Here is a 27,796-nt window from a genome sequence, read left to right on the forward strand (position 1 = left end):
AATGACCCTGTCCTGGTGCCGGCCAATCCATCAGTGGAGGCCACATCCCTGAATGGACACACCTGGAAAGCTACAGAATACAGTGGGGCCTTGACTTACAAGTGTCCCGACTAATGAGTTTTTTGAGATACCAGCTGTCTCTCCTCCGATTTTTTGCATTGAGTTGATAGAGTACTTTGAGTTAACGAGCTCCTTAACAAGCTCCTTAATGAGCTCGGTCTCGGAACGAATTAAACTCATAGGTCAAGGCCCCACTGTATTCCATTCAGCTCTTCCCCTGGGACCTTCCCTGAAATCTCCACCCTGGAGCACACCTGTACCTTTCCCTTCCCCTCTTTCTCCTCCTCCCCCAGGCAGGTTACCATTAGCTTCCACTCCCAAGCTCCAAGGGCCGTTCCCTTACCTCCCTAACTCCTTTCCTAAGCCCATTTCTCCTAAGAATTACTTCTCCTACCTCTGTAATTTACACAGTAAATGTTCTCTTACACTTGGGTCTTGCTCTTACTTCTTTCCTAGCCAGAACCCAAGTACCCAGACTGCTGAACCCATGTTTGTTCTGAGCCCAGTCAGACACCTGGTGCCATTCCTGTTGCCACCACAGTTACACTGTTGAATCCAGCAATAATGAGGTTTATCAGAAAACTGGGTTCCATCTGTCAATGTAAGAATCATTCAAACCTCAGGAGAATTTTTGTGAGTTTATTGTCAGGAAGCAAAATGTCAATGGATTGAGATATAGTCTGGGGAATGGCAGTTTTGTACCCTATCCTATATAATAAAAGAGAAACATGCAAATTAACCATCCCTCCACCACAAAGATGGCTGCACCCACAGCTGAGGCCAAGTTCCCATAACAAGCCTTAAGGAGCAATCAGCAGTTACCTGAGGCTGTGCCCCCACCCCATGGGGCTTGACAGGGGACCTCAGGCTGCGCCCCTCCACCCAGCAGGGCTTGATGGGGGACCTCAGGCGCACCCCCTGCCCTGGTGCCAGGCCAGGGAACCTCAGGCTGCGCCCCCCACCCGGCACCAGGCCAGCGGACCTCAGGCCATGCCCTCCACCCTAGCATCGGGCCAGGGGACCTGAGGCTGCCCCCCTCCGCCCCCCACTATTCTATTCCTGCCCCTAATATTTCCCCCCTCCTATTTCTATCATCTCATATCTATGAGGTTAGTTTTAGATGAAAAGTCTCATCCTGCTGGACTGCGTTTGCTTCTGCCTTGAAAGCAGTTCCCAGGGATGGAATACACCAAATGCAGGATCTTGGCTATGTTTTCTATCAACAGAGAATTGTCAGAAACATTTCTTTAAAGCCCTCATAACCATGTTTATGCTGCAATGGCAAGTAATCTATTGCTGCCCGGTTTTCTAGAATGGCCTCCCTGACCTGGCTCAGCTCTGGATTTCTCCCAGGAATAGCCCTGGAGGTGGCAGTCAGGGCCTTTACCGTGCTACACGCCAGTCAGGTCACTTCTACATTGAGGGAGCCCACCATGACCAGCATAACAAAATGGTCAAAGCAATGTATGCAGCAGGGTCTAGATCAGTGGTTCTCAACCTTGGCTGCACATTAGAATCATCTGGGAATCTTTTTAAAATCCTGATTTCTGGGCCTCATCCTCTGGAAATTCTGTTTCTTTGTTATGGGCTGGGGCCACAACATTAGTAACAAAGAAACAGAATTTCCGGAGGATGAGGCCCAGAAATCAGGATTTTTAAAAAATTCCCAGGTGATTCTAATGTGCACCCAAGGTTGAGAACCACTGTTCTAGAGGACTGTAATGGAGACATTGACAAAAACACAGTCATAATAGGGGACTTTAATATCCCTCTGACCTCCCTGGACAGATCTGCAAGACAAAATCTTAACAAGGAAACAGAGACTCTTGGAGGACACACTGGATTGGATGGATTTGGTAGACATTTATGGAACATTTCAGCCCAATGCAGGAGAATATACATTCTTCTCAAGTGCACATGGATCATTCACAAAAGTATGGAGTTTCCTCAAAAAATTAAAAATGGAACTCCCATTTGACCCAATAATCCCACTTCTAGGAATACTAGTATATCCCAAGAAATCAGGAACACCAATCAGAAAGGATATATGCACCCCTATGTTCATAGCAGCACAATTTACAATAGCTAAGAGTTGGAAAAAGCCTAAGTGCCCATTAGCAGATGAGTGGATTAGAAAACTGTGGTACATCTACACAATGGAATACTACACTGCAGTAAAAAAGAAGGAACTCTTACCATTTGCAACAGCATGGATGGACCTGAAGAGCATCATGCTAAGCAAAATAAGCCAGTCGGAGGAAGATAAATATCACATGATCTCACTCATTTGTGGAATATAATGAGCAACATAAACTGATCAATAAAAATAGAGGCAGAGGAAGTAAATATTTTAGAATATAATAGAAGTAATCCTGTTATTTGCAGATTTTTAATATTTCCTACAACTCTTGTAATATCATACCGTGTTAGTACAGGTTTGGTAATATTATTATACTTAAAATACTCCTATTCTTGAAATATCAGTGTTTATTGCATGTAATATTATTATATGTAAGATCATTTTTCTTAAATAATTGGTGTTTGTTGCATGTAACATTATCATATTTAAAATAGTTTTCCTTGAGATATATATATTTATTGCATGTAACAGTATTATATTTAAAATTGTTTTTCTTAAAATAGAAAAAAACTGAAAAAAAAATAATATAGAGGGGAAAAAACCCAACATTACAGACTGGCATGGCTCAGTAGTTAGAGCTTTGTCCCATGACCCGAAGGGGCTCGGGTTTGATTTTTAGTCAAGGGAGTATACATGGGTTGCAGGTTGGATCCCTGTGCAGGAGGCAACCAATCAATGTGTCTCTCTCACTCACATTGATGTTTCTCTCTCTCCTTCCCTCTCTTCCAAACTCTAAAAAACAATGGAAAAAACTGGATTAACAAAACAAAAAAATCAATAAACTTATTCTCAGGTGAGTATTAAAATAACAATAAGATATTTTTGGAAGAAAAAAAAAAGTTTGAGGCAAATTGAAAACTTGCCTGGGAATAAGTTCCCAATGGAGTGAGAAAATGGTCCAGAGATTGGCAGTTTTGCAGTTGGTTCTTTTTATGCATTTTGAATCAAAGGGAACATAGAGATTACATAAAATCCATTGCTGGTAGGAGGTTAAGGAGGTGGGGAAAAGCAAGGTAGGGATATCTCTGATTGAATCAATGTTAACATTTATAGAGACTAGGGATGGTATACGGGCAACAAAATCACGTTCTCATTCTGAGGGGTCTGGAATCTCAAAGGTGTATTAAAGCGTTTTTATGCCCTAGCTCGTCTGGCTCAGTGAATAGAGCACCGGGCTGTGAACTGAAGTGTCCTCAGTTTGATTCTGATCAAGGGCACATGCCAGGGTGAGGGCTCAGTCCCCAGTGGGGGCCTTGCAAGAGGCAGCCAATCAATGATTCTACCTCATCATTGATGTTTCTGTCTCTCCCTCTCTGAAATAAATTAATATCTATCTATCTATCTATCCACACACATATCACATATATACACATATATGTTAATGTGTTAACCTGGATGCGTAATATGGAACAGGGCATGCTTTAGGCAAAGATAAACCCTTTACTAAGGAAGATAGAGGCCTGAGGTGTGACCATGCACTATGACATGCTCAGTTAGGAATTTATGATCAGATCATGTGAGCTTACATCCAGTCACTGAGCTTCTCAGATTTACTACATAGCTCTTTTGAATTTACACATGTCACCTGTTAATTTAACTGGGGGGTGGGGGGGCCTAATGAGGGTTTGTCAATTTTCAATTACTGTTTTTCCCCCGGAATATGGTTTCTACTTTCCTGTATTGTTTCATGGCTTATATTTTTGTTGCAAAGTGGACATTTTAGGTAATATAAAATGCAGTGATTCTGAGTACTGGTCACCTATCTCCTGGAGATTTTTATTATTTGCTTAATCATTTGTTCGGTGGCTGCCTGGATTACTTTAGTAAGTCTATTTCCTCCACACACGCCAAAACTTCAAGGGACAGTGGTATTTGCAGGGCTCTCTTCCTCTTTCTTGGACCATACCCAGTAGTTAAACTCCACTAATGGAACCCGGGACCCTTCAGTCTACAGGCCAGCACTCTATCCACTGAGCTACACCGGCGAGGAATGAAAACACTTTTGTTGTTTTATATTGTTTTTAGTATTTATACATTCTGTTTCAAGAGTGGTTATGCATTTCCACAACTGCAGTTACACCACCATCAAGACAGAAGACAGGCCATCAACCCAAAGGAACACAATCATGGTGCCTCTTTATACTGAATCTACCTTTACCTTTTCCAGAATGTCATCGAAGTGGATTACCATTTTGAATTTGTAGTCCTGTTTAGAAATTGTGACACCACATTTGTAACAGTACATAATTATACAAGCCTAGCAGGTTCTTCTGAGGTTAAAGTTTTTAACATTCCACAGTAGAGGGGCAAACATTATGACTTTAAAATGGAGAAATTCCTTAATTATGAGTTATGTAACTTTGAGTAAGAGTTCTGCTTAATGTTCTTCATTTACATGATGAGAGCAATGACATAGCAGGAATTATAAACTCACATCAGCTCTGCACACTAAGGAAATAGAAATTAGCATTGAAAAAAGCAAAGGGGCCAACTCTGGATGTCCATGGCTCTTGAATGAAACAGAAGCCATCACTTTGCACCCCATGTTTCATCTCCTGGGAGTGCAAACACATGGCAATGATCCCTGCAAACAGCAAAAAACGAGCATGGAAGGCTTGGTGCCTTCCCCGGATACAAAAAAATTCCAGCTACTCCTCTTATCAAAGGCACAGAAAAGGTCCCAGTTTCACGATAACAAATCTACCTGCTTTGACAATATTGTCTGCAGTTCAACTCAGTTATTTCTTAGATCATCATCCTCTAAACGGCGATAGCTTTCTGCCATGTTAACCAGGAACCCACCTTGGACTTGCACAGGAAATCACTCCACTCACAGAAAACCCATGATGGGCTACAACTGTGCAGATGACCAGAACTTTCTTCAACATAAGGAAACTCAAAGGGTTTGTAAGGTACACAAATTGCTCACTCAGTTTGAATAGCAGCAAAATGATATGCCATTCCAAAGAATATTTCAATTGTTTTACATTGCCATTAAATAGAAAATCAGTACCAAAAAGCATTATGTCCTAAAGCAGTGAGAAGTTCCTCATGTCACATACCCATGTGCATATCTTAATCAAAGAGCACATGCTCAGAAACTCACAACCATGTCCATACCTTTCTGGAAAACCATTGGTGCCAGTCCCAGGAAGACAGAACTTTGGGTAATGTTGTCCATTGTTTAAGTCCACATTCAAGCAGATCAACAACTATTTAAGATGTTTCAGGTGGAGGAAAAATGACCTAAGATGACTTCCCCATTCACTGAGGCCCCTACCCCACATAATGAAGATATATAATCCACCCCAGTTCCCTGTTATCTCACTTGTCCATGTTTCCTTACCTTCAACACCTTTATATTGTTAGAAACCAGAGCTTTCTCATTAACCATCACACTTTTCCCACCAAAACATAATCACCACGAGTGCAAGAACTTTTTTATTTCATGCCTATATACCACAGCCTAGAGTGTCTTAGATAGGGATCAAGTGTGGATTTCTTTGGATCTTCAATGAATTAAAAGACATCACCTTTTACCCCACGTTTCATAACATCTCTTGTGCTAATTTGGGTATGTTTTCCATTTAAACTGCCTGGCCTGAGCAGGATGTTGAAAATTAACATCAAGATCATACTATTGCCCTGGTCAGGTAGGTCAGTTGGTTAGAGTGCCATCCCCAAAAGCCAAGGCTGCAGGTTCAGTCCTGGGCCAGGGCACACACAAGAATCAACCAATGAATGCATAAATAAGTGGAATAACTCACTGGTTTTTCTCTCTTCTCTCTCATTTTTTTATTTTGTTTTTTCCTCACCCGAGGATATTTTTTATCTCTGATTTTCAGACAAATTGGAAGGAGCGGAGGTTAAAGTGTGCGAGAGAAACATCAATGTGAGAAAAATATCAATTAGTAGCCTCTTGCACTCGCCCCACCGGGGGTCAGGGATGTAACCTGCAACCAAGGTATGTGCCCTTTACCAGGAATTTACTGCAAACATTCACTCCTCAGGCCAACACTCTAACCATTGACGCAAACCAACCAGGGCTCTCTCTCTAAATAAATGTTTTGTTTTTTTAAAAATATATTTTATTGATTTTTTATAAAGAGGAAGGGAGAGGGATAAAGAGTCAGAAATATCGATGAGAAACATCGATCAGCTGCCTCCTGCACACCCCCTACTGGGGATGTGCCCACAACCAAGATACATGCCCTTGACTGGAATCGAACCTGGGACCCTTCAGTCCGCAGGCTGATGCTCTATCCACTGAGCCAAACCAGTCAGGGCAATAAATGTTTCTTTAAAACATTTTTATTGATTTCAGAGAAGGGAGAGAGAGATAAAAACATCAGTGATGAGATAGAATCATGGATGGACTGCCTCCCGCACACCCCCTACTAGGGATTGAGCCAGCAACCCGGGTATTTACCACTGACCGGAATTGAAACTGGGACCCTTCAGTCTGTAGGACAACAGTCTATCCATGAGCCAAACCGGCTAGGGCAATACATTTTTTTTAAAAGAAAAAAACAAAAACGATCATACTCTCTCAGCAGGAATAGCTTTACAAGAGAGATGCTAACTTTTTTTCTTGCTAGGTTTATATTCTTTGATAATACTCCTAAATTTATAAACCTCGGGTGACTCATAAAGGAGATAACAAGTGTCATATATCTTGTTAAGGAGTACGTGATTTTATACATATTTCACTGAGGTACTTTTTGGAAATGTGTCTAATACACTATAGGACATATTTCAGTATTTAATTAATAAGAAAGGAAAAAGCTGTTTCAGACACCTGGTCGCTAGCCTTGCACTCCCTGCCAGCCCTACCTATATGTGGTTGAAAAGAAAAGGTCACACATGTCCATCATCACACAAAGCCACGCCATGACCACGATGAATCAAGACAAAAGCAAAGGCATTCATGTCTGTATACCTGATGAAAGAGAACAGGTTTCCAATGAATAAAAATAACAAAAACTCCCCTTTTCTCACTAGTATGATTTGTGCTTCTTACAAGTTAGGTTCGGCAAGTCATATATTCTGTGCTCTACATAAAAATGGTAATCATTACCCAAGGTAGAATTAAGTTCATTTCCTCACAGTATACAATGCAGAAAAATGTCTTGTTTTCCTAAATGGAAATCAAATTGTCTATCACAAAGGAAATGAAAGAAATCCTTTTAAGTGTGCTGTTACTGCTACATCCCAGTCATTTATGGTTTGTGGTCATTCTTTCTTTTAAAATTCTCACAGAGGGTTGAAACAGCCCCCGTGAGGTCGGGACGGCCCCGGTGAGGTTGAAACGGCCCCCGTGAGGTAGGGACGGCCCCGGTGAGGTCGGGACGGCCCCCGTGAGGTAGGGACGGCCCCTGTGAGGTTGAAACGGCCCTCGTGAGGTAGGGACGGCCCCGGTGAGGTCAGGACGGCCCTGGTGAGGCTCAGACGGCCCTGGTGAGGTTGAGACTACTCCAGAGAGGTTGGGACAGACAAAGGGGACCAGTATAGACTGATGAACAGGAGTAGATACAGAGGCAGAGCAACATTGAACAGACTGTCAAACTACAGTGGGAAGCCTTGGGAGGGTTTGGGGGGGGATTAAGAGATCAACCGAAGGACTTATATGCATGCATATAAGATTAACCAATGGACACAAGACACGGGGCGGGGGGGGGGGCGGCGGAGGGTAGGGGCCGGGGGAATGTCAAGGGGGGGAAAAAAGGAGACATATGTAATACTGTTTGTAATAATTTAAGAAATAAAAATTATTTAAAAAATAAAATAAAATAAAATAAAATTCTCACAGAGGATGTTTGATTTTATTTTTTACTAGAGGTCTAGTGCATGAAAATTTATGCATTCAAGGGGGACCCTCAGCCTGGCCTGTGCCCTGGCAGTCCAGGAACCCTCAGGAGATGTCTATCTGTTGGCTTAGGCCCGCTCCCTGGGGCATCATGCCTAAGCTGGCAGACAGACATCCCTCTGGCAGGCCGGGAGCCCGGGGAATGAGCCTAAGATGTCAGTCAGATTAGCCCTGCCTAGGCGGGAGACTCCAGCAGCTGCCACTGCACTTAGAGCCGAGCCTGGCTTGTGGCTGAGCAGAGCTCTCCCTATGGAAGCACACTGACCACCAGGGGGCAGCTCCTGCGTTGAGCATCTGCCCCCTGGTGGTGAGTGCACATCATAGCATCAGTCGTTGCCGTTGTTTCTGCAGTTAGGGGCAATCTGCATATTACCTTTTATTATACTAAAGGCCCGGTGCACAAAATTTGCCCACTGGAGGGGGGGGTCCCTCAACCTGGCCTGCACCCTCTCCCAGTCCAGAACCCCTCAGGGGATGTCTGCCTGGCCACGGGGAACGGCCCTAAGCCAATAGTTGGAAATCCATCTCATAGTCTGGGACCACTTGCTCCTTACCACCCACCTGATCACTGCTCCTTACCACTTGGCTCGCTGCTCCTTAGTGCTGCCACAGAGGCAGGAGAGGCTCCTGCCACCACCACTGTGCTTTCCAGCCTTGAGCCCTATCTTTCTGTGTAGAAAGATACAGAAATATTATGTACCTGGGGATATGCCCTTACCCCGAATGGAAAACATGACATTTCAGTATATGGGAGGATGCTCAACTGAACAATACTGACCAGAATAGTTTGTAGTTATTCATATTAATTGAATACATTTTATTACATCACTTTTACAAATACAGATGTGATTTGGTTGAAGGGAACTTGGAAAAAAAAAAGCATAATTGAAATTTTTTATATTATGCATAACAAAGAAATCTAATGCTAATAGTGATAAATATAAAGAAATTAAAAATGTAACTTGAGGAAAACATCTGAATTTGTACACATATAATTTTGATTCAGAATGTATTAAAAGAAAACAATTACAAAATGACCTGAAATTACATAATACTTACGAATACTTAAATATATCCTCAGGAAATAAAAACAAAATAGTTCTTCACAGAAGAATGCTTAGGAAACAGTTAATACTTCCTTAAAAATTACAGATGCAATTATTACAGAAAAATGCACATAACTTTAATCAATACAAACAAAGACAAATGAAAACATTGGCCTAACACTCATCTCTGAGTGACAGCACACATCCAGAGTCTGCCTGCAATGAGGAAAGTGCTGATTCTCACATGGAAGGACTGGCTCAGAACCCTCACTGCAGAGGGTGGTACAAGAACAAACTGTCACGGGGCTCCTTGGCACTGCACCATGGCAGCTGTCACAGTGGGATCTGAATCATAGTCAGTAGTAGTAACAACAGAACAAGATGATTACTAGTCAAATTAGACCTCATGCAAATGCAATCTAGAGAACAGTGTGTACCCTTCAGAAAAAAGCCTCAAACATGACAGTCTGCATTTGTTACCTGGTGGACACCTATAGGCTTGCAGGAAAAGCCAACCTATGCTGGGTCTTTACTGTTGAATTCTGAACAACTGTAAAGCTTCCACCCGACATCAAGTGAAGTAAACCAGTGGCTTGCAGTTTTGACGACCTTCTTGGCTGTCAAGGCCAAGATTGAGAAAAACAAACTAAAATATTTTCTTAATGTAAACTTTATAGCACAGTTCCCAGCTAAAAAGCAATAGAAAAACCAAACATGAAAATAATTCACATGGGACTCTACAGTGAACTATCAGTAAATACAAATATATAACAAATACTTATTAACTAAAATAATTGTGAATTTCAAGTGCTGTTAAAAAATTAAACAAGAATTCATATGTGTGTAGGGCGTATTCATTCAATACCTGTGAGGGCACATTACTGGGTATAACAGGGTCGATCTTTGGAAAGGCACACAGGAAGACAACTATCTATGTTTCTCTCTCACATTGATGTTTCTCTCCACTACACTCTTTCTCTTCCTCATTCCAAAAAAGCAATTTAAAAAACTAACAAAGAATGAGTACTGATAATGAGCAAATATGTCAAAAGTTTATAGAACTTTAATGCTGTGAGTTTCGTGAAGTATATGACTTAATTTGCAACTTATATGTACCAATTAGTTACACTAATAGGATTTTTTTTTTCAGTGTAGTCTTCAAACTAGTTTGGAAGTATGTGTTAAAATTTTAAAGTTTTCATTGTCAATTATACAGTGTACATTATCACATGGTATTGTGGGGATATGAAGTAACATGAAGATTTCCTACATTTTTACATTCAAGACAATTCTCCACTTTTGAGTTTATTTCATGACCTTTCTAAGAAAGAGGGACAGCTGAAGGCTTCCCCACCTTCTCTATATGTATACACTATTTCTCCAGTTGCATTTTCACATGTCTAAGAAAGGCTCTCCCACATTCCTTATGTTCATACTTATTCTTGGGTGTGAGTCCCTTCATGATTTTGTAAAGAACTAGGATGGCCAAAGGCTCTTCTACAATCTTTACATGACAGGCCTTCTCCTCAGTGAGTTCTTTCATCCTTTACAATAAACTGAAAGAAATGAATGCTTTCTAACCCTCTTACATTTCTAGGGTCCATCCTTAATATGCATAATCATACATGATGGCACAGTTGAGAGGATAAATAAAGGCTCTTTACTATTCTCTATATTAACAGTTTATAAATAGGATTTGTTTTCACATGTCTATTAAAACTAGTTCAGAAGCTGAGGGTTTTACTATATTCTTTGCATTGATATGGTTTCTCTCCACTATGAGAGCTTTTGTGAATTTGAAAGGATCTGGGATGACTATAGGCTTTCTTGCATTCATAGGGTTTCTCCCCAGTATACATTTCATGATATCTATGAGAAAAGGGGATAACAAAAAGGTTTACCTCATTCCTTATTCATGAGGCTTCTTTCCATCATGAGTTCTTTTATATCTTCGAAGATATGAAATTCAACGGAAAGTTTTCCCACATTGCTTACATTCATAAGGTTTTCCCCCATCATGAGTTTGTTCATGTCTTTGAAGATGTGCGAGCAAACTGAACGTTTTATCCACATTGCTTACATTTATAGGGTTTTTCCTTATTATGAGTTCTTTCTTGACTTTAGAGGGAATGTGTATAAGAGAAAGCTTTACATTGCTTACATTCACAGGGTTTTTCCCCAGGATGAGTTCTTTCATGTTAGAGAGAAAACAGATAATAGAAACCTTTATCACAATGCTTATATTCATAGCATTTTATGCCAGTATGAGTTCTTTCATGACGACGGAGGTAAGTTCGTTGAGAGAAATATTTACCACAATGCTTACATTCATAGGGTTTTTCCCCAGTATGCATTCTTTCATGAATTCTAAGCAAAGAAGGATAAAGGAAAGTTTTACCACAATCCTTACATTCATGAGGCTTCTTTCCATCATGATTTCTTTTATGTGTTGCAAGAGAATTGGGAGAACTGAAGGCTTTCCCACATTGCTTACATTCATAGGGTTTCTCCCCAGTATGCATCCTTTCGTGATTTCTAAGAAGAATGGGATGTCGGAAAGCTTTCCCACAATGCTTACATTCATAGGGTTTTTCCTTATTATGAGTTCTTTCATGACACTGGAGGGAAGTTAGATAAGAGAAAGCTTTATCACAATGGTTACATTCATAGGGTTTTTCCCCAGTATGCATTCTTTCATGAATTCTAAGCAAAGAAGGATAAAGGAAAGTTTTACCACATTCCTTACATTCATGAGGCTTCTTTTCATCATGATTTCTTTTATGTGTTGCAAGAGAATTGGGAGAACTGAAGGCTTTCTCACATTGCTTATATTCATAGGGTTTCTCCCCAGTATGCATTCTTTCATGATTACTAAGAAAAGTGGAATGTCTGAAAACTTTCCCACATTGCTTACATTCATAGGATTTGTCCCTAGTATGCATTCTTTCATGATTTCTAAGATATGTAGAATATCTGAAAGTTTTCCCACATTGTTTACATTCATAGGGTTTCTCCACAGTATGAATTTTTTCATGATTTCTAAGAGATATGGAATATCTGAAAGCTTTCCCACATTGCTTACACTCATAAGTTTTCTCCACAATATGCGTTCTTTCATGATTACTAAGAGATTTGGAAAAACTAAAAGTCTTGCCACATTGCTTACATTCATAGGGTTTTTCCTTATTATGAGTTCTTTCATGACTTTGGAGGGAACCTGTATAAAAAAAAGCTTTCCCACATTGCTTACATTCATAGGGTTTTTCCCCAGTATGAGTTCTTTCATGACGACGGAGGGAAGTTCGATGAAAGAAATCTTTATCACAATGTTTACATTCATAGGGTTTTTCACCAGTATGAGTTTTTTCATGAATTCTAAGGGAATACTGATAAAGGAAAGTTTTACCGCATTCCTTACATTCATAAGGCTTCTTTCCGTCATGATTTCTTTTATGTTTTCCAAGAGAGCCAAGAGAACTGAAGGCTTTCCCACATTGCTTACATTCATAGAATTTTTCCTTATTATGAGCTCTTACATGACTTCGGAAGGAAGTTGGATGAAAGAAAGCTTTACCACAATGGTTACATTCATAGGGTTTTTCCCCAGTATGCCTTCTTTCATGAATTTTAAGTAAAAAGGGATAAAGGAAAGTTTTACCACATTCCTTACATTCATGAGGCTGCTTTCTGGCCTGACTTCTTTTATGTTCTCCAAGAGAGCTGAGCCAACTGAAGACGTTCCCACATTCATAAGGTTTCTCACCAGTGTATGTTCTTTCCTGATTTCTAAGAGAAGTGGAACTGAAAGCTTTTCCAGATTTCTGACATTGATAGGGCTTTTCTGCTGCATGTGTTCTTTCATTTTCTCCAGAGTACTTGGGAGAATTGAAAGCTTTGCCATGTTGTTTACTTTGATATGGTTTCTCTCCACTATGAGTATTTTTGTGAAGTTTAAAGAAAATGAGACGACTAAAATTTTTCCCACATTGCTTACACTGATACGGTTTCCCAGCGATATGCATTCTTTCATGATTTCTAAGGGAAGTTGAATAGTGGAAAGCTTTCCCACTGGGACTGCTTTCATGTCTTTGAATATGTTGGTGATACTTGAAAGCTTTCTCAGGTTCCTTACATTTATAAGGGTTTTCTTCATATTCCTGACACAGGTATAGTTTGGGTCCAATGTGAGAGCTCAGGTGGTTATTCAAGGATAAATAATGCATGAAGATTTGCCTACACAACCTGGATTTAGGTTGTTTCATTTCAGTAGGAGTTTCCTTCTTTTCATTATGATTTGGAATCTGGCTGAAGTTTTCTCTGCATTGACTACCATCCTTCTTTGTACAGAGTCTCTCTACCATATGATTGCTGTAAAAATCAGAAGCATATTATTAATACTCTGTTAACCATTTAATATTGATTAATAGCATGACAATGACATTTTTAACATTTTCAAAGAAAGGGTGGAGTTTCTCAACATTCCAGTTTTTGAAAGTGGGTATCTTAAAACTTCTGATATAGGCTGGATCAGTGGTTGGCAAACTGCGGCCACTTGAGTGTGGCTCTTCCACAAAATACCACGTGTGGGCGCGCACATACAGTGCGATTGAAACTTCTTGGCCACACTCAAGGGGCCAAAGAGCCGCATGTGGCTCGCGAGCCACAGTTTGCCGACCACTGGGCTGGATCATAGCTATTATGAAAACATGTATATATTCATTAATGGTACTTCTGTATATTGTTTCCAAGTGGAATTATTTTTTAAACACTAAACATCTAGGTCATATTTCAGAAAAAAACATTTTGATGAGATTACTCTAAAAACCAATACGTTTAAAACTGAGCTGATACAATTGGATTATCTGCTTTTAAGATTCTTTTGTGGACTGGGCCCATATGGCTCAGTGGTTCAGGATGGACCCAGACACCAGGGGCTTACTGATTCAATTCTCTGAAAGGGAACATGGCCAGACTTATATTAAACCCAGACTTATATTAAACCTAGTACAGGGCATGCAGGAAGAGGTCTATTGATTTTTCTATCTCTCCCTCTCACCTCCACATACTAATATCAATAAAAACATATTTTTGTACCACTAGCGAGGCTCCGTGATTGAGCATGGACCTCTGAACCAGGTGGTCATAGTTCAATTTCTGGTCAGAGCATATTCCCAGGTTCTGGACATGATTCCAAATGGGGGGCACGCAGGAGGAAGTTATCAATAATTCTCTCTCATCATTGATGTTTCTTTCTCTTTCTCCTTCCTACCTCTTTGAAATAAATTTTAAAAATATTAAATATATGAATAAGTAAATAAAAAATATAAAAACCTATTTTAAAAAACACAAAGATGCTCTTAATGCTTTGTCATGGCAATGCGACTCACCTAAGATGCATCCCATGATTTTCATACAGATCTTCACTGTCATGGTCGTCATATTGTTCATCTAAAATACATGCTAGAAAAATCATTATACACTATTAAAGAATTTTAAAAATGGTTAGATTTTAGGTATACAATGAGCTGTGATCATTCCTGGTTTAATTACCAATGTATTCCCTTTCCATATTTCAGTTCTTGAAACGGCACTAATGGGCAAGCAACACTAGTTTTCTAATTGCCATAGTTGCTCTGTGGTTGACCATCAACCTATGAACCAGTAGGTCACAGGTGAATTTCCAGTAGGACTGATTTTTCGGCTACATCCCCAGTGTGAGGCGTGCAGGAGGTACCCAATCAGTGATTCTGTTTCATCATTGATTTTGCTCTCATTCTCTCCCTCCCCAAAATTAGTAAAAATATATTTTTAAAAATTTGTGATACCTACCAACTGATGCCAGGTTCCAGAAGGTTTCCAGCATCACATCTGTGTAGAGTTTCTTCTGGGTGGGATCCAGGAAAGCCCACTCCTCTGTGGTGAACTCCACATTAACATCCACAAAGGCCACTGAGTCCTAAAACATTCCACATATGCATATAGGAATATGGGTAAGATAGACGGAACTGGGAACTTATACATAATTCATAAGAAGTTCACATAGGACACATGGTCCCCAACATTCAGTATATGACTTGATTGTAGTAAGACTATTATTAATTTGCCAATCTCACTTCCTCAAGAACACATGGAACTTATTGATATGATTTTACTGTGATCGCTTCAAGTCTTCATTGCTCTCAAATGTTAGGGTAAAGAGCACCTTGAACAACTTCTATGTTAACACATTAAAATACTTCTATTTTAAGCCCATTGATTCCTTGTGAGAAAACTCATCTCCATTATAACCACGTTTTGATGCAGCTGTCCATGAAACATACTGTCATGTCTGCATAAAGTTTTAGTGACTGTGGATATAATAAAGGCCTGGCAGCTTGCTCTTCTATTCTCATCACCAAACAGGAGAGGCCAGGAGGTGTGTGAAAATTCAAATGAGAACAAAATTTGCCATATTGACCGGAAGTACTCCAGATTATTAGAAGTAGTCAGGTACACCTGAATGAATGAAAATATTCTTGTGGAGGAGTATGAATGATGATTTGTTTTCATATTATTTGTTAGTAACTCAGTTTGACCTTCTTTTGCCTCTCTCATTTCATGGAAATAGGATGTTAGAATTAGAGCTCGGGCATGAGCAAGATAGGGCAACTTACCCCACCACAAAAGTCCTCTACTCATGAGCCTGACAGTTACTTCATACTGATTTTTAGGACACATAGACATGTATATTGAAATCATAAGATTACATTCAAAAGAAGTCTTTCTGGCAGAATTGTGACACTTTAACTGGGGCCTGGCCCTTGAGGAACAATTTAAGACTTGGCATGTACAAGGGCCTTAATTGAAATCTGCAATATTTTCATGTTGAAATTAATTTCACCTGAAACTTTTACAAAAGAAAATTAAATGTAAAATCAAATTGGATTGTAAAATATAAATGGAAGCATATATGGGTTTATGGAGAGGAAAAATTAATATAATTAAAATGTCCATACTACCCAAAGCAATCTACAGCTTCAATGTAATTCCTATCAATATACCCAAGATAGATCTCACATAACTAGACGATTCAAAAGTTTTATATGGACCACAAAACACCTATAATAACAACAGCAATCTTGAGAAAGAAGAACAAATGTGGATGAATCACACTACCTAATATCCAACTGTACTACAAGGCTATAGTAATCAAAACAGCACGGTCCTGGCCTAAAAAGAGCAAATAAATCAGTGGAACGGAACAGAGAACCCAGATATAAACCCATGCCATTATGGTCACGGAATACTTGACAAAGGAGGCAAGAATACACATTAAACTAAAGATAGTATCCTGTAAAATAAAAGGCTAATATGGAAATTGTCCCCAGGAGTTTGACCAACCGAGAGTTCCACAGCTTGCTATGACTTGAGCTGATCACCAGGGGTCGGCACAAAAGAAGGCGGGGTGTAGGCTACGTGGCAGTAGCAGCAGGCGGCAGTGGAGGCAATGCTGGCCCGATGGGCCCCGATGAGAGTGGGACTGCTACAGGATGGTGCAGTAGGTGACCAGGCAGTGCTAGGCCAAGATTGATGCGAGTGGGAGCCCTGAAAACCCTGCAGGTTGCCCCTGATGGGGACAGGCAGTAAAGATGGGGGGTAGTGTCGGCGACCAGATTGCTCCAGGCCAATGCAGGTGGGAGCAGGATCCCTGATGGTCCCGCTGGTTGTACCACAGTTGGCAACAATATATAACGGTGCCTGGGGGCCGGACCGGCCATTCCGCGTGACTACCCCTCCGGCGGAGCTGAGGGGACTTGGCACCGCATCTTGTGGCTGTAGGTTCTACCATCTTTGAGGGTGTGACAGTCAATTAGCATATTCTGTCCTTATTGGCTGTGGTGCTGCCATCTTGTGATGGTCAATTAGCTTATTCTCTCTTTATTAGTTAGGATAACCCTTGGTTCCGTGATGCTGGAACATTAGACCTGTTCTCTAGGAATAAGTAGATAGAAATTTAAAGAGAAATCAGGCCCAGGGAAAACAAGTGCCTTTCTCATCTTTAATTATGTGGGCTCCTGTTCGAGCTGCACTATGCCCACTTCATATTAAGGATCAAAAGCCTACAGAACACCAGGAGGATTTATCACCATCCCCTCCTCCTGTAGTAGAGCCTGTAAAGCCCGAAATACCGAAGGTCCCTGATCCTCCGCCTCTAGTGTGGGAAGGCTCATCAAATCCTCAGTTATGGCATCATGTGTCAGGCAAGCTATGTTAGGAGAGCTTTTTTTATTTTGTTTTTATAAATATATTTTTATTGATTTCAGAGAAGAAGGGAGAGGAAGAGAGAGATAGAAACATCGATGATGAGAGGGAATCATTGATCGGCTGCCTCCTGTACGTTGGACCGAGCCCGCAACCCAGGCATGTGCCCTTGACCGGAATCGAACCTGGGACCTTTCAGTCCACAGGCTGACGCTCTATCCGCTGAGCCAAACCAGCTAGGGCAGGAGAGCTTTTGGCTTGCCCATTATGCAAGATGCAAGGTAATTGGATACATGAACCACTCTCCTATAATGCCTTTAATGAAATAAGGAAAAGTATGAGAGAAAATGGGCCATTTACAAAAGATCTCCTTCATGCCTTGTCTGAAAATTACCATAAGATGCCTTGGGACTGGCAGATTTGGGGCAAAAGAACACTGGACTCCAGTCAATATATAATTCTGAGAGCAGAATATGATGAGATCTATGAACAAAAGGCTGTTTGTGGGTGTCTACTGGCAACCCCACCTGGGAGTCCTCTGGGCCACATTCCGCCTGTAAGCCCCGGGCACTGTAACACATCGGAAAGATCCAAGAAAAGGACTCTGATTCATTAAGTCTTGGCTGTGGGTTATACGTGCCTGTAAAAATTGTCCATAGAGTGTCTCTGTTGATCATTGTTTCTTGTCTTTGTTGTTTTGGTTTGGTTTGTTTAAGGATAGGGCATATTTTACTTTGCTAGAGGCCCCAGCTACCTGTGGTAGGCTGAACATGTGGCAGGGATTGCAGGAACTTCCCAGCAGCTGCCAAGAATTCTTGGGGACCCTTCCTGCTCTCCCTCTCAAGTCATCAGCCATTATCTAGTGAAAGTTCTTGTCTGTATCTAATGTAACTTGGTTACTGATGTTCTCTGCTTGCTTTCTTATCTTTGCGGGACTTGATTTTGCTGTTTTATGAACACCAGGAATCCTCTGTCTCTACTGTTTGGCCTTTGTGCCACTCAGAACCCATTTGCTGTGATGGGTGAGTGTGAGATAAGATTCTAACGCTAATGTGCCAATCCACACTTTTATGAGTACCCATTTATTTACTGTAGGATTTTTTCTGTTTCTGTTTTTAACATCACTTCTATTTTTTTTGTTGTTAATACCTTTTTGTTTATTTCAGAGAAGAAAGGAGAGGAAGAGAGTTAGAAACATCAATGACAAGAGGGAATCATTCATTGGCTGCCTCCTGCACATTGCACCGAGCCCGCAACCCAGGCCTGTGCCCTTGACCGGAATCAAACCTGGGACTCTTCGGTCCATAGGCTGACACTCCATCCACTGAGCCAAACTGGCTAGGACAATATCTCTTCTTATAGATAAGATTTCATGTTGTAAGACTACTCAGAAAGAAAAAATATGGGAAATAATTATTTAAACCCCTCAAGTCTTTTTCCTAGGAGGAATAGACCTGCCCAAGTGCCTTCAGCAGGGTACAGAAATAGCAGAAGGGGGCCACTCCGATTTTTGTAAAAAACAAAACAAAACATTAAAGCCACTAACGGCCAGTGAGTTGTCCCTATTACAAAATTTGCCAAGAAAATGCCTTGGGTAATAATAATTGGCTTTAAAATCTCACTACATTGTTAAGGCAAAATAAATAAAATGAAGGGTGTATGATAAAGCTTTATCAGGGTAATTATATATGCCTGAACCGTTTTCCAAAGTCTTTGGTAACTTGAAACTTTGGAGTTTGCTAGATTAAATAGTAAAAATTATTAAATATCTAGGTATTTTGAAATAACAGGATACTGAAATATTAATCTCAATTTGCCTCATATGGAGAATCTAGAGGATAAATCTGAATCTGTTAATGAATAAGTCTTGTATTTTATTTAAAGCAGCTCTTAAAATGTGAATGTATTGCTCATCTGCAGAATGTTAATTATTTATATGCTACAGTAAAAACACCAAAAAACATTCAAACACATGGAGGCTAAAGAGCATAATATTAACCCTTTGCACTCCGAACCATCCTGGACATTGGCTACCAGCTACTCGACGCTACTTTGCGGCGGAAACGTGCATTTACAGACCCTCGTATTATTTAGTATAATTTTGGAACCAAGTAACGTATTATAATGATATTGGACTTATATGAATTGGGTGACATCGAGGAATGTATATTTGCAAAAAAAACAATATTTTATTGTTTATAATTTTGTACAGTATGATAAGTTTTGTAACACTCCCCAATATGCATTGCAGGTTGATTAGTGCATGTTTGACAGTAATAAGTGGTTTGACGCCTGCCACCAGGTGTTTTCCTGTTAGAACACACAATGCAGTCCCGTTTTCTTTGTCCCACATCGGGAATATGTAGTTTATTGTTTAATCCGACACAAAACCCGTTGACATTTCTTGTATATATCTTAGTAATTTTACGATATTTTGATTTAATTTCTTGTGCCATTTCAAGATAAAACTTCAGGGAAACATGCATGTCTTAAAAAGTTGCGTTGAAATAACTCAATTCCCCGTAATCACTAATAAACTGCAATGTCCCCTGAGAGGGGACATCCTAGTGATATGCTAGAATTCCGATGTCCCCTGAGAGGGGACAGCAGAGTGCAAAGGGTTAAACAATGGATGGGTTACCAACAAGATCAAGAAAGAAATCAAAAACTTCTTGAAATAAATGAAAATGAACACACAACAACCCCAAATCTCTGGGACACAGCAAAAGAATTCCTAAAAGAGAAGTTGATAGAACTACAGGCATACCTCAGATAACAAGAAAAATCAACAATAAACTATTGTACCCTACTGGTTATAGAACTAGAAAGAGTTAAATAAGAAAAGTCCAGAGTAAGTACAAGGAAGGAAATAATAAAGATTGCAGCGGAAACAAACTACATAGAGACCAAACAGACAAACCAACAAAAACAATACCAAAAAAATCTAATAAAACCAAGAGATTGTTTTTTGAAAGGGTAAACAAAATTGATAAACTATTAGCCAGACTTATCAAGAAACAAAGAGAGAGGACCTAAATAACTAAAACCAGAAACGAAAGTGGAGAAGTAACCAACTACACCACAGAAATACAAAGGATTGTAAGAAAATACTATGAACAACTATATGCCAACAAGCTGGAAAATGTGGATGAAATGGACAAATTCCTAAAAAAAATAGTCTCCTAAAACTGAGTCAGAAGGAATCAGAAAACCTGAATAGGCCAATAACAACTGATAAAATAGAAGCAGTAATTTAAAAACTCCCAGCTAACAAAAGCCCAGGTCCAGACAGCTTCACAGGGGAGTTCTTATTTATTCAAAGAAGAACACCTTTACTCTTCAAACTATTTCAGAAAATCCAAGAGGAAGAAACACTTCCAAACTCTTTTTATGAGGCCAGTATTATCCTAATTCCAAAACCAGATAAAGACAACACAAGGAAAGAGAATAACAGGCCAATATTCCTGATGAACATAGATGATAAATCCTCAACAAAATATCAGCAAACTGCATCCAGCAATATCTTAAAAAGATCATACACCATGACCAAGTGGGATTTATTCCAGACTGGTACAATATTTGCAAATCAATAAACGTGATACAACACATAAACAAATTGAAGAACAAAACTCACATGATCATATCAATAGATGCAGAAAAAGCACTGGCAAAATCCAACACCCAGTTTTGATAAAAACTCTCAGCAAAGTGGGAATATAGAGAGCATATCTCAATATGAGAAAAGCCATATAGGACAAACATACAGGCAACATCATATTCAATGGGCAAAAATAAATTGTTTTACAATTAAAGCATGGTTCCAATTGACCTGGAACAAGACAGGGATGTCTGCTTCCACTACTCTTATTCAATATTAGTGGCCCAGTGCACAAAATTCATGCACATTAAAAGGGAATTAGAGGAAAAACTTTAATGTTGCTATTTGCCCTTTCTCTATAATAGAAGTGTCAGAGAGGAAAGAAAATTATTAAAATGTATATGAAAATCTTCCTCCTGTCAGAGTCTGGGGCACAGCCAGGACCCAGAGCCAAGTCACCACCCACCCATGTGCACTTCGAAATCACGTGAGACCCAGACCTGGCCGGCCCCACCCCCATTGGGCGAGATCCAGACCTGGCTGGTCCCACCCCCGTCAAGCACTGCTGGGCCTCAGGTCCCCCATTCCAGCGCCAGGCAGGGGGCACAGCCTCAGGTCCCCCATCAAGCCCCACCGGGTCGGGGGGCACAGTCTCAGGTACACTGTCCAGCCCCGCCAAGTGGGGGTGTACAACCTCAGGTCCCCCATCACATGCCAGGCAGGGGGTACAGCCTCAGGAACCCTGGCACATGACGGGCAGGGGGGCGCATCCTCATGTTCCCGAGCCCGGGGCAAAGGGCGCGGCCTGAGGTACCCTGTCAAGCCCCACCGGGTGGGGGCGCATCTTGAGGCCCCCCATCAAGCCCTACCAGGTGGGGGGCGCAGCCTGAGGTCTCCAGTGGTCAGGGCGCTCTCACATGGGAGGAGCTCTGCTCAGCCAGAAGCCAGGCTGATGGCTGCCAGTACAGCGGTGGTGGTGGGAGCCTCTCCTGCCTCCTCAGCAGTGCTAAGGATGTCTGATTGCAGTTTAGGCCTGCTCCCCGCTGGCATGTGGACATCCCCCAAGGGCTGCCAGGCTGCCAGAGGGATGTCTGATTGCCATCTTAGGCCCAATCCCCCAGGGAGCGAGCCTAAGCCAGCAGGTGGTCATTCCCTGAGGGGTCCCAGACTGTGAGAGGGCACAGGCCAGGCTGAGAGACCCCCCCTGCCCCCCCCCCCCAGTGCACAAATTTTTGTGCACCGGGCCTCTAGTCAAGAATAAATGAAGGGAGACCAAGATGGCGGTGTAGGTAAACACCGGAGACCACTGCCGCAAACAACCATTTCAAAAATACAACTAAAAGACTGAACGGACATCACCCAGAACCACAGGAAGGCTGGCTGAAGAGAGACTCTACAACTAGAAGGAAAGAGAACAGCAAATCGAGGCTCAGAGGCGGCGCAGTGTGGAAAATACAAAGGTACCGAGGTGCGCGCGCAAAGCGGGCTGGTGGCTGAGGGCGCGGTTGTCGTTTTCTGCCGGGAGTGAGTCTCAGACTCTGGGCTCCAGATCCGGGCGAGTCTCTAGGGACCCAGACTCAAACGGGAGAAGCGGGATTATCCGGCATCAGTTGGAACCTGAGGGCAGCTTTCTCTCCGAGGTTTGCAGCGGCTGCCGGGGTTCTGAGAAGCAGAGCCTCTGGGAACGGGACTGAGCGTGGCCATAACTGCTCCCTCCGCCCGCCCTGTTGATCCCGCCCCGCCCAAACTCTGCGCACAGCCATTTGCCGATCGCCTCAGGCAAAGGCTGGATTAGCGCCTCCCCAGAAGGCAGACGTTTTCCACACAGCTGATTTCCACAGCCAGTCGACCTGGGGGCCAAATCCCTCTAGTGTTAACTACAACAATTAAGGCTTGGCTAGAACAAGACTGCGCACAGAGACAACAAGGGGGTGCACCAAGAAAGCATAAAAGATGCGGAGACAAAAAAACATGACAGAAATGGAGGATATGGAGCTAAGAATCGCAATTTTGAGGGCTTGCCATAAATTTGTGCAGAGCCTCACGAAAACTAATGAGACCCTCGATGCTACGATAAAGAAATTAGAAAGTAAGCATACACGGACTGAAATAAAGAATATTATACCCAATAGCAGACCAGAGGAGTACAATAATCAAACCAAAGATTCGACAAAAAACACCCAATTGGAAAAGCAAAATGAAAAAAGAATCCGAAAGTGTGAAGATAGTGTAAGGAGCCTCAGGGACAGTTTTAAGCGGTCTAATATCAGAGTCATTGGAGTCCCAGAAGATGAGAGACAGCAAGATATTGAAAACCTATTTCAAGAAATAATGGCAGAAAACTTCCCCCACCTGGTGAAAGAAATGGACTTACAGGTCCAAGAAGCGCAGAGAACCCCAAACAAAAGGAATCCAAAGAGGACCACACCAAGACACATCATCATTAAAATGCCAAGAGCAAAAGACAAAGAGAAAATCTTAAAAGCAGCAAGAGAAAGAGGCTCAATTACCTACAAGGGAATACCCATACGACTGTCAGCTGATTTCTCAACAGAAACTTTGCAGGCCAGAAGGGAATGGCAAGAAATATTCAAAGTGCTGAATACCAAGAACCTACAACCAAGATTACTTTATCCAGCAAAGCTATCATTCAGAATTGAAGGTCAGATAAAGAGCTTCACAGATAAGGAAAAGCTAAAGGAGTTCATCACCGCCAAACCAGTATTATATGAAATGCTGAAAGGTATCCTTTAAGAAGAGGAAGAAGAAGAAAAAGGTAAAGATACAAATTATGAACAACAAACATGCATCTATCAACAAATGAATCTAAGAATCAAGTGAATAAATAACCTGATGTACAGAATGAACTGGTGATTATAATAGAATCAGGGACATAGAAAGGGAATAGACTGACTATTCTTGGGGGAAAAAGGGGTGTGGGAGATGCGGGAAGTGACTGGACAAAAATCATGCACCTATGGATGAACACAGTGGGTGGGGAGTGAGGGTGGAGGGTGGGGTGGGAGCTGGAAGGAGGGGAGTTATGGGGGGAAAAAAGAGGAACAAATGTAATAATCTGAACAATAAAGATTTAATTAAAAAAAAAAAAAGAAAGAAAAAAAAAAGAATAAATGAAGAGTGATATGGCTGAAATAGAAAACACCATGGAAAGTTTCAACAGTAGACTAGGAGAAGCGGAGGACTGAATAGGTGAATTAGAAGACAGGGAAGCAAAACAAACCCAAACTGAACTGCAAAAAATTTAAAAGACAGAAGGAGAGCCTAAGGGAGCTATGGGACAACATGAAACGAAGCAACATATGAATAATAGGGGTGCCAGAACAACAGGAATAGGAACAAGGGTTAGAATACCTATTTGAAGAAATAATGTCAGAAAACTTCCCTAACATGAGGAAGAAAAAGGTCACATAAACACAGAAAGTCCCAAAAAAGATGAACCCAAAAAGACCCACACCAAAACACAACATAATTACGATGGCAAATGTTCAGGATAAAGAGAGACTCTTAAAGGCTGCAAGAGAGAGACAGAAAGTTACGTACAAGGGATTTCCCATTAAATTATCAAGTGATTTCTCAATAGAAACACATCGGGCCAGAAAAGAATGGAAGGAAATTTACAAAGTGATGTAAAGTAAGGGACTGAATCCAAGAATATTCTACCCAGCAAAGCTATCATTCAAAATTGAAGAGGAAATAAGGAGTTTCACAGACAAAAAAAAGGCTAAGAGAGTTTATCACTACCAAGCCAGCAATGCAAGAAATGCTAAAAGGACTGGTGTAAAAAAAGAAATAAAAAGGTAAGAAAGAACATAGGCACAAAAAATAAAAATAGCTACAAACAAGTACCTATCAATAATTACTTTAAATGTAAACAGACTAAATGCTCCAATCAAAAGACATCGAGTGGCTGAATGGATAAAAAAACATGACCCATAATTTGCTGTCTACAAGAGATCCACCTTAGAACAAGGGACTCACACAGACTAAAAGTGAAGGGATGGAAAAATATCTTTCAGGCAAATGGAAATGTGAAAAAAGCTGGGGTAGCAATACTTATATCAGACAAAATTGACCTCAAAGTGAAGGCCATAACAAGAGATAAGGAAGGCCACTTCATAATACTAAAGGGATTGATTCAACAAGAGGATATAACCCTGATAAACATATATGCACCCAATGCAGGAGCACCCAAATACATTTTTAAAAAAAACAACTCCTGGAAGATATCAAGGGAGAGATAGACAACAATACAATCATAGTAGGGGACTTTAATACACCACTGACATCCCGGGATAAATCCTCTAGACAAAAAATCAGCAAAGAGACTCAATTACCTACAAGGGAACACCCATACGACTGTCAGCTGATTTCTCAACAGAAACTTTGCAGACCAGAAGGGAATGGCAAGAAATATTCAAAGTGATGAATACCAAGAACCTACAACCAAGATTACTTTATCCAGCAAAGCTATCATTCAGAATTGAAGGTCAGATAAAGAGCTTCACAGATAAGGAAAAGCTAAAGGAGTTCATCACCACTAAACCAGTATTATACGAAATACTGAAAGGTATCCTTTAAGAAGAGGAAGAAGAAAAAGGTAAAGATACAAATTGTGAAGAACAAACATGCATCTATCAACAAGTGAATCTAAGAATCAAGTGAATAAATAATCTGATGTACAGAATGAACTGGTGGTTATAATGAGTCAGGGACATAGAAAGGGAATGGACTGACTATTCTTGGGGGAGAAAAGGGAATGGGAGATTCGGGAAGAGACTGGACAAAAATCGTGCACCTATGGATGAGGACAGTGGGTGGGGTGGGAACTGGAAGGAGGGGAGTTATGGGGGGGCAAGAGGAACAAATGTAATCTGAACAATAAAGATTTAATAAAAAAAATAAAATAAAAAAAAGTTTACAGTGGATTTGAAAAACTGCAGTCACCTAGTGATGTCACACCCATCACAATGTCACAGGGAAATGCATTACTCAGATGTTTATAATGACGCTGGTGTAAACAAGCTTCCTGGGCTGCCAGTCCTATGAAAGTCCAGCACACACAGTTACGGTCACTACATAGAATACTTGATGATGAGAAACTGGTTTATGTATTTGCTATACTATCCTCTTTATCTTTGTGTGCTTTCTACTTAGTGACAGAAAACTTTGCTGTGAAGCAGTATGCTGTTTTATGCGGGCAGCAGCCTCACAGGTCCTGTGTTGACTGTGCCTTTTGATTGCATCATTGCCTCCTGGGCTTGATGAATCTGATTTTTGTAAATTTCCTGGCCTAAGTGTACAGTGTGATACAGTCTACAGTCGTTCACAGTAACGTCCTAGGCCTTCATATTCACTCACCAATCACTGACGCCTGCAGAGCAGCCTCCAGTCCTGGAGCCCATTCAGGGTCAGTGCCCCACACGGATGTACCATTTTCTATCTTGCACACCACATTTTTACTGCATCTTTTCATAAATGCTTCCTACCACTGCATCACAATTGCCCACAGCATTCAGTACAGAAGCATGTTGTACAGGTTTGTTGCCTAGAACCCACAGGCTACACCATGTGGCCTAGGTGTGTAGCAGGCTACACCATGCAGGTTTGTGTAAGAGAACTGAAAACAACAAAACTGCCTCAGGATGTCCTCCCAGGTTCAGGGGTGCAGGACTGTATGTAACTGCAGTTTCACCTCTCCCAGGAGTAAAGTTTTAACCCAGTCACGCTGCAACTTGCTGTTCAACACTAACCTGTCTAAAGACTCCTGCTGTTCCTTCCCCTAAGGAAGGGTGACCCTGCCTGAAGCAATCCCCTCTTTTCTTTCACTAATAACCTCTCAAAGCCACTTCCTTTCTGCCTGTTGTAAAAGCCTTCCATTGTGAACAGCTGCTCTGAGATTCTATTTACTAGAGGAGATGCGGCCCGATTCGTGAATGGGGATCAAGCCAGTCAGACCTTCCACTTACGCAGCTGAAGTTTGTTTTTAACCGTTTGAAAAGCACCACAAAACAAATACTGTAGCTGATAAAGACGCTGTGACTCAGAGAAGGGAAGATGGCGGTTAGGATTCGGGGGAGATCCTGGAAAAGCAGGCATTTGCTGCAGAGCTAGGCCTGGGGGACGGGGGGTGCACTTGAGAGCCTGCTCCACAAACATCTAAACTCAGGAGAAAACGGGGTCCTTCTCGGGAGAAAGGAGGGACAGGGGACCCCACAGACCACAGCTCCTCCCGTGCACGAACCGCGGGGACCGAGTCACCATTGTCCCCAATGACCCTCCACGTGGTCACCGCACCGACTGCGGAGCCGCGGGGATGAGGGTGCAGAGCTGCCCAGAGGCGCTCCGCAGCCCAAGGCCCTGCCGCGGGGACACACTGGACGCCCGGGTCCCGCCTGGGCCCCACCCTGCGAGCCCGAGGGGCCTGCAGTTTCAGCGGAGCCCCCGGCGCCTCGGGTCCGCAGGCTCCGGACCTGACCGTGGAGAGACGGTCCCGCCACGGCGGCTCCACCGCCCCTCCTCCCCGTCCCCGCGCCCGGCCGCACACTCACCATTTCTAGTTCCTGGGCCTCCCGAGTCCCGCCTGCAGCTCCCACCACCTTACAGATCGCAGATGGACGAATGACGGAAGTACAAGGGAGATTAGATATGACTGAACTTCCGGGCGGTGGCCGAGCGTAGCCCCACCCACCTGCCACCAATAGACCCAACCATCTGCCCCCACTGCAGCTCCACCCACCTGGCGCTCAGATCTGTTGACAGACAGTTTGCACCACATGCCCCTAGCGCCTGAGGTGCACAGTCCTGAGCCCAAAGCAGCCAGATCT

General features: G+C 41.8%; 1 protein-coding gene across 2 annotated transcripts; it reads right to left on the bottom strand.

Moving 5' to 3' along the window:
- Window positions 1–8,597: 8,597 nt before the first annotated feature.
- Window positions 8,598–27,591, bottom strand: LOC139010984 (zinc finger protein 14-like). 2 transcript variants are annotated; one of them, XM_070416125.1, is made up of 4 exons: window positions 27,521–27,591; window positions 14,942–15,068; window positions 14,500–14,572; window positions 8,598–13,480 (listed from the first exon to the last, which is right to left on the bottom strand). In XM_070416125.1, exons 1-4 carry the CDS (start codon window positions 27,521–27,523, stop codon window positions 11,311–11,313), a joined length of 2,373 nt encoding a protein of 790 aa, XP_070272226.1. In that variant the 5' UTR covers window positions 27,524–27,591; the 3' UTR covers window positions 8,598–11,310. The 2 variants fall into 2 exon arrangements, with proteins under 2 accessions (XP_070272226.1, XP_070272227.1); XM_070416126.1 differs by lacking the exons at window positions 14,500–14,572; window positions 27,521–27,591 and having other exon boundaries at window positions 14,942–14,972.
- Window positions 27,592–27,796: the final 205 nt, after the last annotated feature.

Source organism: Myotis yumanensis, unplaced genomic scaffold (assembly GCF_028538775.1).
Source record: "Myotis yumanensis isolate MYYU_CA2020_CCGP unplaced genomic scaffold, mMyoYum1.0.hap1 SCAF_5, whole genome shotgun sequence".
Taxonomy (NCBI): Eukaryota; Metazoa; Chordata; class Mammalia; order Chiroptera; family Vespertilionidae; genus Myotis; species Myotis yumanensis.

Excerpts from the sequence above, each read along its gene's own strand:
- LOC139010984 (XM_070416125.1), bottom strand. Across the intron at positions 14,573-14,941 it reads CTGGAACCTGGCATCAGTTG|CATGTATTTTAGATGAACAA; the intron begins GTAGGTATCACA and ends TGATTTTTCTAG. Across the intron at positions 13,481-14,499 it reads AATCATGGGATGCATCTTAG|CAATCATATGGTAGAGAGAC; the intron begins GTGAGTCGCATT and ends TGATTTTTACAG.